General features: G+C 24.5%; 1 protein-coding gene across 1 annotated transcript in view; it reads left to right on the plus strand.

The window, feature by feature from the left end:
• Positions 1–16670, plus strand: part of LOC100209489 (ubiquitin carboxyl-terminal hydrolase 46) — a 43314-nt gene extending 26644 nt beyond the window's left edge. The window contains exons 9-11 of the mRNA XM_065792343.1: positions 11466–11530; positions 11610–11688; positions 16181–16670. Of these exons, the coding sequence (XP_065648415.1) occupies positions 11466–11530; positions 11610–11688; positions 16181–16294 (258 nt within the window). The 3' untranslated portion in view covers positions 16295–16670. The remainder of the gene's footprint in view (positions 1–11465; positions 11531–11609; positions 11689–16180) is intronic.
• The last annotated feature ends 578 nt before the right edge of the window (positions 16671–17248 follow it).

Raw genomic sequence — 17248 nt, forward strand, 5'->3', positions numbered from 1 at the left:
CAAAATATGGAAAAAACTTTCTGACAACATATAAGAGTTCTATATATATATATATATATATATATATATATATATATATATATATATATATATATATATATATATATATATATATATATATATATATATATATATATATATATATATATATATACAAGGGTTGTTCAAAAATAGGTCATGTCAAAGATTTGAAAAGAGCCCTAGCTTATGATCTGTCCTGACCCCAAATTAGTACTTAAAATTTTTTACAAAAATTTTTTTGAACATTGGAAAGGTCCCCACAGAGGGCAAAAGGGTCAATTTTTGCCCTGTTTTTAGGAAAACTTTACCCCGCTTGTGGGACCCTTAAATCTCAACCAATTTAAAAAAATAAACAATCCAATAATATGGTAATGAGTTCTACAACTTAAGTTTAAGGGTCTCTTTTCATAAATATTTTTTTAAATAACTTTCAGAAGAATGATAAAACATTGAGAATCATCAAAACATAAAATGTTCTTTTAAAAACAATAAATATTTGTTTGAATACAATTTAAAAAAAAACTTTACCAATACAAAACAAAAACTGAAAATATACTATTGTTTCAAAAATAAATTGGATCAAAAAGTAGATATTAAATAATACTATTGAGTGCAGCTTTGGCATGATCCAACTTTTTTCTACTATTTGGATTTGGCTTGTACACATGAGTAAAAAGAAACGTATCTTGCCTTTTCTCTTCTGAATGTACTTTATAAACAAGTTGTTGAACTATTTTGACTGTTCTTTCTGAACAATCATTCACAACATCAAGATTCATGATGGCTGTTTCAAATTCTTGATAGAAATCATTTAAAATCCAATACTCTGGAGGAACCTTCATCCATTTAACCTCAGCTTTTCCACAACTAAGCATGTCAAATACAAGACAGGACTTCTCTGTAACTAGTGGAACTAAACTGGGAGGCTCATCCTGTGAAAAGTTTAAGCTCATCAGAATGTCTTTATCCAACATCTGTCTTTCTAAGGAATACCCCTCTATAGGGGCTTATTTTAGACCAAATAGTCTCTTAACCATGTTGCCACGTTCTTTACATTTCTCCTCATCTGTAGTGGCCTTCTCGGCCTTGGGGAGGTGAATTACAAAAAAAAAAAAAAAAAAAAAAATTTTTATTAAGTTATAATAACTGAAATAACTTACTACAAAATTGTAAAACTGGAAAATTATAAGTGAAGTACTACTTTACTATACTATTTTTTGGAAAGAGGAAGGGATAATTAGATTTTATTGAATTCATTTATAAAGCTATTATTACTCACCTTCTTAAAAACTTTAGTGCTAACTATATATCTGCAAAATTCAATAGCACTCAACCTTTGTTCATTAATCCAGGAATCAATAGGAGTTGATAATCTTTTTAAATCTTGATTTTCAGTATCCATATCATTTCAATGGTTCTTAAGAACAATGAATAATTTATTTTCTGGTCCTGAAGTATGACTGCTTGGATAATGCTCCCAAAAGTGGGTAATATGATGCTCAAAAATATGGCGTCAATATGCAGTTAGCAACATAGGGTGCTGTAAGTGCACAATCATTCTGCTACAAGCTCCTTTTGCTTTACCTGTGTTAGCGCTAGTGGTATCAAAGCAAAGATACTGAACTTAATCCTCTAATCCAAAGTTAGAAATTAGTTTTTCTAAAACTTCTTTTTGGTGTTCTCCAGAACCTGAGTCAATTGCTGGAATTCCAAGCAACTCAGTTTGAAAAAATTGTAAAAATTGACCCTTTTGCCCTCTGTAGGAACCTTTCCGACGATCAAAAAAATTTTTGTAAAAAATTTTAAGTACTAATTTGGGATCAGGGCAGATCATAAGCTAGAGCTCTTTTCAAATTTTTGACATTATTTTTTGAACAACCCTACATATATACAGACCTATAGTATCACTTACGGGGTAAGATTTTACAAAAAAACAAACACTTACAGGAACATGAGCATTATCAGGGACATTTTAGCATACCCGTTAATTTTTTTGTCCCCGTAAGCATCGTTTTTTTGTAAAAAAAATGTCTTCATAAGCAACTTTTATAGAGAACTAAAAGTACATACATTGACTATCAAATAGCCTGACTTGCAAGGGAGTGCTGCTACATTGACTGAGGGTTTGGTTTTGGTCAGCATCAAGGTCAAGCCTAGGGTTAGGGTTACGGCAAGGTTTAAATATTGTTATATTACTGTAATTAATTGTTTTTGTAAATAGATGAAAATAAAAATGAAATATAATATATTATAAATATAATATGAAATGTAATATAATATGAAATATAATATATTATAAATAACAAAAATAGGTATAAAAAACATATTTTTATAATAAAAAAATAAATTTAAATATATATAGATAAAAATTAAATTATAAAAAAAAATTGAAAAATAATTATATTTATGATAAAAATATTATAGAAAAATTAAAAAAACAAAAACATAATGGGAACAAAAAAAACATGTCCTCTTAAACGCCGACTAGGAGTTTATATTTATATATATATATATATATATATATATATATATATATATATATATATATATATATATATATATATATATACACACACACACACACACACACACATACATACATACATACATACATACATACATACATACATACATACATACATACATACATGTATATATATATATACATATATATATATATATATATATATATATATATATATATATATATATATATATATATATATACACACACACACACTCACACACACAGCTTGGAAAATAATGTCTGGTCAACGGTCAACAACTGCCTGAAATGACAAAAATTATTATTTTGACCTCTCAAAGTAAATTTTTACCGATCATGGTTGACCGATTGAAAAAAAATCAGCGCTTGAAAAACAAGATTTGACAGACAATCAGGATATAATTTTGAAAATAGGAAATTTAAAAAGTTTTATTGTTTACGATGAGCTACTTTAATTCATAATGACGTAAACTAGATCTATTAATTTTTTTGCTTAACTTATTTAAATTACTTTCATTTTACTGATAGTGAAAATCCTTTTTTCATAAATTATTGAAGTTTTGATTTTATTGCTTATTTTAAGAAAATAAATTAATTTTTTTATTAAAATAATATATTATTCAATATATTATTTTAGTAATAATATATTAATATATAATAATTGTTGTATTTAACTAAGGATATTTTTTCTTTCAACTGTACTTAGTTAATTTGTTTTGGTTTTTTCTTTAAATCTTTTTATTTATCTTTTTGTAAGTTTTTAGCGCTAATTGCAATAAATGAATGAAAGGTTTCTAAATAAATTTAAAGTTACTATTTGCGCCTTAGCGCTTTTTTCTATAATAGGATTCTTAAAAAATTAAATACATTTAGTAAGAATCTTGTTTTGTGAAACATAAGTAATTTAATTTAATTAGTTTCATAAAATAATTGTCTTTTTAATATTAAGTATTTAATTTAAATAGTATCTGCGCATAAAGTTAATAAGTTAAATTATTAACTAATTAGCACTATGAATTTTGAAAATGATTTTAATAAGCAGATATAAAATGTGCAATCATTTTTCTTCTTTAACATTGTTAACTTAAAAGATTGAAGTTCTTATTTTATTATTATTTGAAACTGTTGTGTGTAACATTTTCTCTTCCAACTGTACTTGTTGTTGTTAACTGTTTTTTTCATTCAAACTTTTCATTTTTTCATAGCTTTTTCCAACATTTGCAAAGACATTAAAATTAATGAACTATTTTTAGATAAATTTAAAATTATCAATTGCCTGTTTGCGCTTTTTTTACCTCTATTAATCAATTATTATCAACTAGCGGTCCAGACCCGTAAAATACAGGTCTTGATAAGTTTATTCAACACTGACCATTTCTATACTTATTAACTTCAATACTTTTACATATAAGTACCTTTAAAATAGATGACATTTGCATAAAATTTCTCCCGGTGTTCTTTGGAAACTTAAGGCTATAATAAAATATAACTTTCTCATTAAGATTATATTTATTTAAAAAGCAAAAGAGGACACAGAAACAGATCACGTAACCTAGTTATGTCAAATATGTTAGCTCTCTCTGTTTAATATAACTTATAGGAACATTTCTAAAACAAACTCTTTTAAATAAGCTGTTTTTAATACTGGCTTTAATAAAGTTTTAGATTATTATAGCTGTTGTTTATGACGAAAATTGGGACTAAAAAGGTATGTAATGGAAACTATCAAGATCGTAATCACCAAGATGATAAAAGTATTCAATACATATATATATAAAAATACAACAGATATATATATAAAAAAAATATTTTTTTTTACAAAAAGTTGTCGGGACTTGTACAATATAGGTCATGGTAACTATATTCCACACCCGACTATATCTAAACTTGTTCTTAATTTGGTCTCTCCAATATATTACTCCAATAAGTTAACGGCAGTTAATTAAATCTAATAAATTAATCAATTTAAATATTTTGGCTTTTGATTAACAATTTACAATATTTTTTACATAACAATTTTACATAAAAGTATCTTTAACATAGATTACAGTTGTGCAGCATTCCAGTGTTTTTGGAAACTTAAGGTTATAATAAAAATTTTTATAAATAAATTTTTTTAAACCCTCTCACATTAAGATTTGTTTAATAAGTCAAGAGAACACAAAAATGAGCCACGGTTCCTAGTTATGTCAAATAAAATAACTCTATCTTTTTGACATTTTTTACAGAAACTTTTCTGGAAAGTGCTCTTAACAAAATCTTTCAAATAAGCTTTTTTTAATTTTGAGAATTAAATAATAATTATTATTATAGCCGTTTGTTAAAAATCAATACTTAATGCAAATAGGAATCATCTGGGTTGTAATGGGATAAAGGTGTAAATGGTTTCCATTCACATATAAAAATATATATCACATATAAGAAATATATATCATATATAAGAAATATATATATATATAAAAGCAAAAATGGCCGATATATCCATACAAAATAATAATTCCAATGAGAAAAAATGTAAATATGCATGTGAGAAACAAAAAACATTTTTCTTGAGATAAAATAAAAATATTACCTTAAAAAAAAAAAAATTACTGAAACATATTTCACATAAAACATATTTAACATAAAAAAGTATCAAAAGTTCTATAAAAACAATTTAAATAATAGCATTGTTCCATCAGTGCTTATAAAAGTTGAGTTATAACATTGTTTTATTATTATATAGCTTTAAGTAAATGCTATGAAGGCTAACGAAACTTTGTCTTAGCTCTAACAAAATGATCAACATTTAGAACATTTCTTAAATTATTCTATGAAGGAAAACTTTCAAAAAAACATAAGAAAAGGAATTGCACCTAAATATTGTACAAAGCTATTGAAAACACTTATTACACCTTAATTACACCTTAAGGTGTTATGCACTCATTTATTTATTTGAAAACTCAAAAATGTGACTAAATAGATAACAAAGAAGAAACTTTAAGAGATGTTGTTTTTTAAAACTGACTTTAAGAGATGTTGTTTTTTTGTTGTTTTTTTTCAAGAAAGTTTCAAGATTTATTGTTGCAAGTTTGGATTATCAACTCTTTTTGAAAAAACAACGCTAAAAAGAAATAAACTCAATAAAATAAAAGTATATGTTTTTATTTAAAAAATCTTTTTAGTGAATGATTATCTGGGCGTTAGCCAGCCCAATGGCATCCAAGGGACTAAGAAATTAGCTTGTTAGAGAATGTTAAAGCAATTGGGAGTATAATCCATAAATAAAGGCTCAATTGGAATATCAATATTAGTTAAAATTATTATAGGTTATCAAGTTATCCAGAGTTTATTGTACATATTTTATATAACTAACAGCACACACATTGAAACACTTACATAAACATTTACAAATATAAATCCATATAACTTTATATAACGCGTATTAACACATAATAAGCAACACACATTACCACATCATATGACAGATAAAAATACTTATTAAAACTATTACAAGTATGACATTTAAAATACAACATTATTTGTTGAAATACATGTTTATCAAATTAAAAAAACAAATTATCAAATGACTTGGTTCTGTAACGTGCTACATAGAATTCGGTTGTGTGAAAGATTAACACATACTTTATCAAATTTTAGAACACTTTGTATACTTGTTTGACGATACACTGGTAGATCAGATGCTTGTTTTTTTAAAAAAAACAAGCATCTGATCTACCAGTGTATCGTCAAAGAAACAATTGTTTAAAAAAGACATTAAAAATTGCAAGCTATTAAATAAAATTTTAATTCGAAAATTTTTTTTTTAAATCATTTATAATTCACAAAAACATTTAAAACAGTCTATTTCTATAAACATATGGTATGGCCATACCTGTGGGCCCCTTATTCAATTTTCTAAATGCTTCATACAGTAAAAGTAAAAATAAAAAGTAATATATAAAATTCTAAATTTTTATTTTTATAATAACCTATAAAAACTACAAATCACTTATTTAGTTTAGCAGATGTCGCTCCTGTTACTGTTGGGCAAGCACTTGTTGATGTTGTTGCAACAACTGCACTGGCTATGAGAAATATTTATTAAAATGAGTTATCTAAAAAAAAGTTGCACATTTTATGGCAACATTCTTGCTTTCAACAAAGCCAATTCACATTTTAGCAAAGTACACCACTTGGCTAGCAAGGACAACACTCTTTCTATATACTGAGACAAGTCACAACACTTTGAAACCACAGAAACAACATAATAACCACTTACAAATTAAACATGTAACATTATAACATATAACACACATAGAAACACTTTATATATTGACACATTAACACTTATAAAATATAAACCCATTTAACCTTAACACAATAAATAATGCACATTACCCAATCATGACGCATAAAAATACTTAAATATATAAATTAAGAAAAATATATATATTGGGAACATTTACAAATACAACCTTACTTGTGTAATAACACATAACACACATAAAAACATTTGATATAAAACAGATATTTACATATATATGTAACACAACACTTACAAAATATAAACCCATATAACCTTCACACGTATAAACACAAAACAAATAACACACATTACCACATCATATGACATAAAAATACTTAAATATATAAATTAAGAAAGATATATAAATTAGAAACATTTACAAATACAGCCTTATTTGTGGAATATTTGTTCAATGATATACTCGTAATGCATGTGTATCAACTTTAAAAAACAAAGTTATTTAAAATATATGAAAAATTCTGTAACAAATGGGTTTATAATAACAACAGTTGGCTTTTTAGTAATACCAACTAGTTTCCAGTAACAAAATTTATTGTTTAAATAATTATAAAAAGTGTAATGTTTAATAGTAAAACAATAATTGTTTATCGATAAGTACATTTGTAAATACAACATTGTTTGTGTAGCGTGAGATTTTTTTTGTGTATGTTCATCAATTTAAAAAAATAAGTTTTAAAAATTTTAAAAAATAAATTTTAAAAAATATTAATTATTATTTTGCTCTTAAACATGCGACATAGAGTTGACCTTATGAGAAGCAAGGGTTTTTGCGATGAATACCAACTTTATCAAAGTTTGACCTTTTGAAAAGAGCATTGTCCTTGAGTTCTTAAAAATGAAAAACACAATTGACAAAAATACAATTGACAAAAGACTTGAATTGTGTTATTATTAAAATGAATTAAATTTCCTGATTTTATAAGTTACTTTAAAATTTGACTAATAACATAAGGCTTATCAATTACTACAGGCTTTATGATTGCATTAAATTATTATTTATAATATAAAAGTTTTAGATCTTATAACCCATTAAGCATATATAAATATAATTTATATACATATAGTATATACAATATAATTATATACATATAATTTTAGATTGTAGCTTATATATATATACATATATATATATATATATATATATATATATATATATATATATATATATATATATATATATATATATATATATATATATATATAATAGAGATTGTTTTTAACTAGCGGCTTTTGACGTGTTTTGTTGTTGGACGTCTTTTCATTGTTGTTTTGTTATCGTCTCAAAATTACGTTTAATTCGGACCGCAGAGAAAGCTTTACTTTTTGGAAATTTTGATTTAAATATGGTCTCAAAGTTACTTTTAATTCGTACCGTAGAAAAAGCTTTACTACTAAACTATATTTTTCCCCGCTTCGAACATCGTTTTTATATCACGACATATTATTGTTATATCACCCAATAATAATCTTTTAACCACTTATTTGGCTAAAATTTATCTGCTCTTATTTTAGTATAAGTTAATCTTATTACAATATTCTTTAATATGTTGTTTATCTGCTGATTTTCATATTATTACCATTATCAAAGAATTTTTATGCTGTAATATCTTAAATTTATAATACAAAGGTTTTAGATCTTATAACCCATTAAGCAGACAATAACAGACTATAAAAAAAAACTTTACTTGACACCATTTGACTGGCAACGACAACATTCTTGCTCTTAACAAAGCCAAGTCACATTATAACAAAGTACATCACTTGGTTAGTAAAGACAACACTCTTACTGTAAACTATATAAAGCTTAGTCATAATACTTTGAAACCATCGAAACAATATAATGACCACTTACAAACTATGGACATATAACATTATAACACATCACAAACATAGAAACACTTCATATATAAAAGATATTTACACAATTACAAAATATAAACCCATAAAACCTTAACACACATAAATACATAATAACACATAAAAATAATTAAATATATAAATTAAGAAAAATATATAAATTAGAAACATTTACAACTACAACCTTATTTTTGTAATATTTGTTCAATGACATACCTTGTATTGAATGTTTATCAACTTTAAAAAGCAAACAATTAAACAACCTGATTTTTCATATTATAAAAGTAATCAGACTTTCTGTAATTTCTTTTAAATAACGTATTAAACGAACATGCAACATAGAGTTGACCATATCAGATGCAAGGGTTTTGAAGATAAACACTAACTTTATCAAGAGTTTGACCTATATCAAAAGTTTGACCTTTAAAAAGAGCATCATCTTTGAGTTCTTAAAAATAAAAATTACGGATTAATATACTTTAAATACAATTGACAAGGACTTTAATTGCGTTATCATTAAAATGCATGAATTAAAGTTGCATGAATTAAAAGTTACTATAGTAATTTAAAAATAACATAAGATTTATCTATTACTACAGAAGTCATCAAATTAAAAAAGTTTTCAATCTTATTACTGATTAAGCAGATATTAACAGATTATAATGGAGATAATAAAGATTTAAGAATGCCTTATCACATGGTCAAAAATATATAGAGAAACATTAAAAGGCCAAGTGTGCTAAATTTCTTCTTTAAAAATCTCTGATGCGCACAAATGAGTAACGGCAGCAGCATTAAATATTAATTATAAGCGATTCAAAGAATCAGACAAAACATATGTTTGAAAACACGTTTTTATTGCTATAGTAGCATTTCATAAAACATTTTCCTTTTTTTTATTAAGTATTAAGTATTTAGTTTAAATTCAGTTACTTAGATGTTACCGATGTTCTTTTTTTTTAATTGAATAAAAATTTGTGCGCGAGTTATTTTATTGTTAACAATTTTAACAGTTATTTTATGATTATGATAACATTAGCAGGTAATTTGAGCGTTAGTTTTTTACAAGCTTCTATTTAAAAAATTCATTGATTTTATTTAAAACTATTATTTTAAAAGGAATAAGAGTTCCTTAATTTTCAAGCATTAATTTATTATATTTATAATGTTTAGTCATAAATTATAATGTTTAGTCATAAATTATAATGTTTAGTCATAAATTATAAAGTTTAGTCATAAATTATAAAGTTTAGTCATAAATTATAATGTTTAGTCATAAATTATAATGTTTAGTCATAAATTATAATGTTTAGTCATAAATTATAAAGTTTAGTCATAAATTATAAAGTTTAGTCATAAATTATAATGTTTAGTCATAAAGTACTATTACTAAGATAAAAGCTAGAATGAAGAAAAAATTAAAAGTTTTGACCATCCAAAAAAAACAATTGACCATCAAATCCATATGTTAGCTGGTCAAATTGACCGCTCGCCTTTAATTTATTATTTTCCACGTTACATATATGTATGTAATATATACAACTTTGATTTGATTAACATGGATTGATCGTCAATTGATTTTTTTGGACAGTCAAAATTTTAATTTTTTTTTTTTGTTTAAACTTTTATCTGCATTATAGTTCTTCATGACTGAGTTTTACATAAAGAAAGATAATGAATAATGCTTGCTAATTAAAGAATTTGTATTCCTTTTAAAACAATAACTTTAAATAAAATCAATCCTTTTCTAATGTAGTGGAAATAATTAACATTCAAAATACCAGCTAATGTTAATAGTTTAAAATAATTCTCACACGCACAAATTTTCATTCAATTAAAAAAGGAAGTTTGATACTATCCAAGTACGTTAGTTTTGAATTATTATTTTTTTTACATTAAAACAATTTTTGCAAAATATTTAAAAAGTTTAAACTGAATACTTAATACTAAAAGAAATCGTTTAAATATATTTATGTATATATACATATTTTTACGTATAGATACATATTTTTACATATGAATATGTATTTATATGTATAAATATGTATTTATAAAATATATTTACCTATAAATACATATTAAATATTTTTGTTAAAATAATAATATTTTCATAAATGATCTTCAATCATTTATAAAAAAAAAAGTTTTCACCACCATCAAAATGAAATTAAATTAAATAAGTGAAGCAAAAAATTATTAGAAATAATAATTATTAGATATAATTCACGTCTTAATATTCGTCAATTAAGGGAATTAAGGTAGGGTATTGTTAATAATAAAACTATTTTGAACGCATTTTCAAAACTTAAATGGTTTTGTAAAATTTTAGTATAAGCATTTCCAAATTACATTTTGATTATTTGTCAAACCCTGTTTTTCAAAACTCTGATTTTTCTCAACTGGTCAACCATGATCCGCAAGAATTCATTTTGGGAGGTCAAAATATAATTTTTATTCATTTCGGGTGGTTGTTAACCGTTGACCAGCCATTATTTTCCACACTGTCTGTGTGTGTATATATATATATATATATATATATATATATATATATATATATATATATATATATATATATATATATATATATATATATATATATATATATATATATATATATATATATATATATATATATATATATATATATATATATATGTATATGTATGTATGTATGTATGTATGTATATATATATATATATGAATTTGATTTGGGTAACACCTAAAATTCTTTCAGCATCTATGTATGTACAAATACATTTAGTTAACTTTTAGTTAGAAAATGCAACTCACCGCGATCGCTTGTATGATCTTTCAGCAATTGTAGTTCACTGTGGCACGTATGTAAACTATTTTATTTTTTTTCTGATCAAATTTTTTTTTTCTGATTTTAAAAAACTTTAAATTTTATCAATTTAGTGGTCCCAATCGTGGTCATTATATTGCAATAGTTAAAAGTCATAACATTTGGCTGCTTTTTGATGACGACATTGTAGACGTAAATAAATTTAATTTGTTATTACCTTTTTTTAATGAGTCAGTTAATTGGTTATTTAAAAGACATATGTATAAAGTGAATAAAACATGATCTGTGTTGGTGAGATGACAACCAGGTTTGTAGGTGAGATGAATGGAATAAATGATAGGAAGTCCCATAGTACCAGGGGCAGATCTATCATTTTTTTGTCTTTGAGATAACTTTCAGACATGGAGCAAACTTCAAACATTTATATGTTTATACTTATGTCAAATAAGGATGTTTTGCAAATAATTGCAATTATTGGAGAGCAACAAGTTGATGAAACATTTTTTGTACTATTCTCAACTAGAATTTTATTCATCCATAAATTTTAAGTTTCATAGTATAATATCTTAATGTTCAAAAATTATGACCATATAAAGTTTGAACCCGCCTTAATTTGAAGGGGTTACAAATTTTATATGGTCATAATTTTTGAATGCTAAAAGATTATACTATGAATTTTATGAATTTTAATGAAACTTAAAATTTATTGATGAATAAAAGTCTAGTTGAGAATAGTACAAAAAATATTTTATCAACTTGTGACTCTCAAACCAAAGAATGCTAGATCCGCCTCTGCATAGTACGAGGTTATGAGTTATTGAATCTTTATTTTTACCTAGATTTTAACAAATTTTACTGTTTTCTCTTTTTATATGGAAAAAATGTAGGGCTCAAAATCAAGGAGATTTTTAAGCTGTATTTCCATAGTTAATTTAGGAACCATAAATCCAATGACAGAAATCATGAACTCTTGAACTCTATAAGTCCTAAAAAAATATTTATGAAGTCTATAAATCTTAGAGGATTTATTTTTTAGCCTGAAGTTCTACTTACGGGCATTATTTTGGCAACAGTTTTCAAAAGTATTAAATGTTTTTTTTTTGAACTAAAATTTTGCTTCAATACATGTTTTTTCTGTCTATTTAAGAAAGTAATTTTTCTTTAACATTTGTTCTTAAAATAAAACCTCTTCGATCTTTATATTTTTAATAACTTTTTTTTTGTCAATTGCACCATTTTTGTTTTTAAATTATAAAAGTTTTGAATAAATTCAAGGGGTTTTTATATATGTCTTGATTTAAAATTTTGCAATCTCTGAAAAATCAGTAAAATTATAAACATCACACAGTATATCGCTTTATACAAGCGTATATCAGTATATAGCGCCTATATAAGCGTATATCAGTATATCGCTTTATACAAGGCGGACAAAGTCATGAAATCAGCTAATTGATATTAGTTTCACAATTACTATCTTGTATCTCATCATCACATCATTTTCACAATTGTCTCATATCGTTAATAACTTGCATGGTTAATTATAAAAAACATTCCAGAGCAACTAGTGATAAGCAATTAAAATATTGTTAAAATGTAATTTCATTTTTGAAAAAATTTAGCTACAATTTTACAGCGTTTGTAATATCGTTTAACATAATTTTAAGAGAGGATCATTTTATTGCAGTGCTGGGTTTTACTTAATCGGGTGAGTGCTATTTAATTACATTAAATATTTTATTCATAAGTGAAGCAATATGTATTAGAATATTCATAAGTGAAGCAATATGTATTAGAATATTCAAAAGTGTATTAAGCAATATGTATCAGAATATCCAAAAGTGAAGCATGTGTTTAAGAATATATATAATATTTAGAATATTCAAAAGTGAAACAATATTAATAAGTTATATATATATATATATATATATATATATATATATATAAATATATATATATATATATATATATATATATATATATATATATATATATATATATATATATATATATAAATATATATATATATATATATATATATATATATATATATATATATATATATATATATATATATATAGTATAATAGTTTAACAATTGTTAACATCAAAATTTCTAGTTTACAGATAACTTTGTCGAAAAATTTTAAATAATTTAAATATAGATCAGATAACAATAATAATAATTAAGAGAGCTTTTTTAAAAAGACTGCACTACAAAAAAGTAAATATAAAAATACATCTAACATACTATTTTATTCAATATATACCTTCTTTCCATGCATTTATCCTCCATGTGGTTTATCCTCTTCCAGCTAATTGCCATATAGAGGCCACATGCCAAGGCCTACGAAGACAAGTTCAGAAAAAAATTCACGAAAGAAATTGGTGAGAAAGTCAGAAGTTGAGTTAGAAAGAAGTCATGGAGACAGCGGACATTATTATTATATCAACATCAAGTTCACATCATAGGAACCCTTGTTACGTATAATTTTTACATAATTTACGCAAATTTTATTTAATATATACCTTCTTACCATGTGTGTGTATATATATATATATATATATATATATATATATATATATATATATATATATATATATATATATATATATATATATATATATATATATATATATATATATATATATATATATATATATATATATATATATATATATATATGTATATATATATATATATATATACACACACACACACATTATAAAAAATAAATAAATAATCTCAAATAAATATACTGTCAATCGCAAGTTCAATATAATGTCTAAATAAAATTGTAAATAAAACTTGACTTGTTAGTAAATTATGTTTTATTTATTTACAATGCTTTAAGATCCTTTTTTTATGAATTGAATTCATTAAAGTTCATATTTAGTGTTTCTTTTATATACTATAAAAACGTAGCACTGAACAATATGAACTTTAAAAAATTCAATACATAAGAAAAGGTTCTTAAGCCATATAAATCCTACATAATATAGGAAAGTAGTTTTCAGAAGTACCTATCTAAAATAAATATCTATATCTATATATAACAGCATCTTTAATCTAAATTAAAGAGAGTTTTTTGCGAATGCACTTCTTTAAAACATATAGCACTTTCCAGTAAAACAAATGTAAATATATTAATATCTCTATATACATTTTTTCGTAAAAGTACGGAAATTTTTAACAGTTTATCTCAACTTATTCAAACATCTATAAGACTCGGCAAATCTCAAACTGCTGTTAAACACGACGTAATGCTCTCAATGATAGATAGAAAAATTTGCAATGCCTTAAATGACACATGTTGCCAACAAAAATGTGTTATATATGTGGTGTGACTCCCAAAATAATGAACGGTTAACTAAAAGACTTAGTTGTTAAAAAAGAACATGGTTTTGGTCTGTCTACTTTGCATGCGTGGATTCATTTTTTTGAGTGCATGTTACACATTAGCTATCATTTAGATGTAAAAAGTGGCAAGCTTGAAGCGATGAAGATAAATCTATTGTCCAAAAACGTTCAGAAAATATTAAACAAAAATTTAAAAACCATATCGGTCTTATTGTAAACAAACTAAAACCTGGCTTAGGGAATACAAATAATGGAAACACAGCTCCCAGGTTTTTTATGAACCCAGAGTTGAGTGGTGAGATTACGGGTTTAGATGTCAATCTCTTTAAAAATTTCAGTATTTTATTAAGCACACTTTTCTCTGGCTAAGATTATAACTTTTATGAATTTTAAAATCTTTGTTCTGAAACCAAAATTCTTTATATTACTCTATACCCGTGGTGCTATACCTGTTACTGTGCCCAAAATACTTATACATAGCATGGAAATAAAAACATGCCTTCTTCCAATCGGGTAGCTATCGGAAAAGTCTCAGAAACCCGCAATAAAAATTTTTGTCGATTCCGCGATCATACAAGAAAAAACTCACGTATTTCTACAAATATAGACTTACTCAATATGCTTTTGGTAACATCAAATCCTGTCATCAACTCATACAGAGAAATGTCAAGAAAATCATTAAATTACTGTTAGAAGTTTTGAGTTTATTTGTCCCACCTGAAATACCACCACAGCTGGTTGGAAATGCAATTCTGTGTGGCGATTATTTAGGATTATTTAGGGTCTGATTTTTCTGATAGTGAAAATAACAATGATTCATCCGAATGTAATTTTTAAATAATTTTTATTTTTTTATTTTACGTTATCAGCTGAATTATAGTTGCATATTTTTATTTTTGGCAAAATTTTATTACATATTTTTTGTGTTGAAGTAAAGTTGTTTTGTGTTGAAATAAATACCTAATTAACTTTTTTCATTACTAAAATTTAAAATATCTCAAAACTATATATAAAAAAAATTTACATATAAAAACTTAAAAATAATCAAAAAATGCGTAACTAATCAATAAAACACCAAAATATTGTTAATTAAATTCTTAGGAATCAAATTGCAGAACAAAATATTTTTGTCCACCTAGCTTGTATAAAACAATATACTGTGCGTAGCCAAGTTGAAGTTTATTTTTAAGTCAAAGTTTCAAAAAAACTTTTTTTCATTGTTCATAATTTATTGCTCAAAGGAAACAACTTTTTGCGTTTTTTTGTGTTGTTTTTTTTTTTTGTCACTTAAACTTTCACTTTTCACTTGCTCTTCTTTTTGTTAAAGAAAATCGAAACTCGTTCAATAGAAGATTTCTTCGGATTAACTACCGATGTACAAAAAAACTCGGAATGTGGTTACATATTGTTTTACGAGTCGCATAAGTTATCGTTAAAGTAGGTTTACGAATCGCATAAGTTATCATTAAAGTAGGTTTAAAGCACAAAATGTTTGGGAAATACTTATCCTGAAATTTAAAAGATTTAAACGCTCCCTAATATTACCACGTGTTACATTTATGCTTCCAAAAAACGATTGCACAACTACATTGTTGCGTCGCACGATGATGAAAAATAAACATGAAAAGAGTAAGTTGAAGAAACGTCATATACAATATGACGTCATAGTACATGGAAATTAAAACAGTCTAAAGGAAATGTTTACGCAAATCGGTGGGGGTGAACTTTTAAGTTTAAATTTTTTACGTATTTTGTATTAATTTTTTGCTTTTTTAATTATATAATATTTAAAATATAAAATATATGAATAGATGTTATTTAAACTTTTACATTCACTTGATGAACTCGGTGGTAGTAACTAATGCACTTGCAATGATAAACTTGAGCAAAGAAGTATATGCTTTGAGATGAAACTTCTGAAGGGGATGTCAGCAGATATTTTTTTTAAATGTTTATCATGTTCTAGTATTTCCTATATATATATATATATATATATATATATATATATATATATATATATATATATATATATATATATATATATATATATATATATGAAATATAGATTTTGTTGAATATATCAATTTTATACCTCCTAATTTTCCTAACGCTTTTTGCCGAAGCAATATTGCAATATTTGATATAGCTATCAATAGTAGAATGAATGGATAGTAGAGTAAATGAATATATTTTGTAAAATTGTTAAGTTGTATCGTAATACCTATTTTCTCGGAGATTTTATTTTTCGTGTGCAAAATATGATTTTTTGCAATTTTTTTTTCCAACAATTAAATTTTTTAAATTTACATTTTATATTTTGTATAATTAATTGAATAAGCGATAGTTATAATCTTAAGTGATAAGTTATTAATTGAAGATGTGGTAAGTTATTAAT

The sequence above is a fragment of the Hydra vulgaris genome, chromosome 03, assembly GCF_038396675.1.
Source record: "Hydra vulgaris chromosome 03, alternate assembly HydraT2T_AEP".
NCBI classification, from domain to species: Eukaryota; Metazoa; Cnidaria; class Hydrozoa; order Anthoathecata; family Hydridae; genus Hydra; species Hydra vulgaris.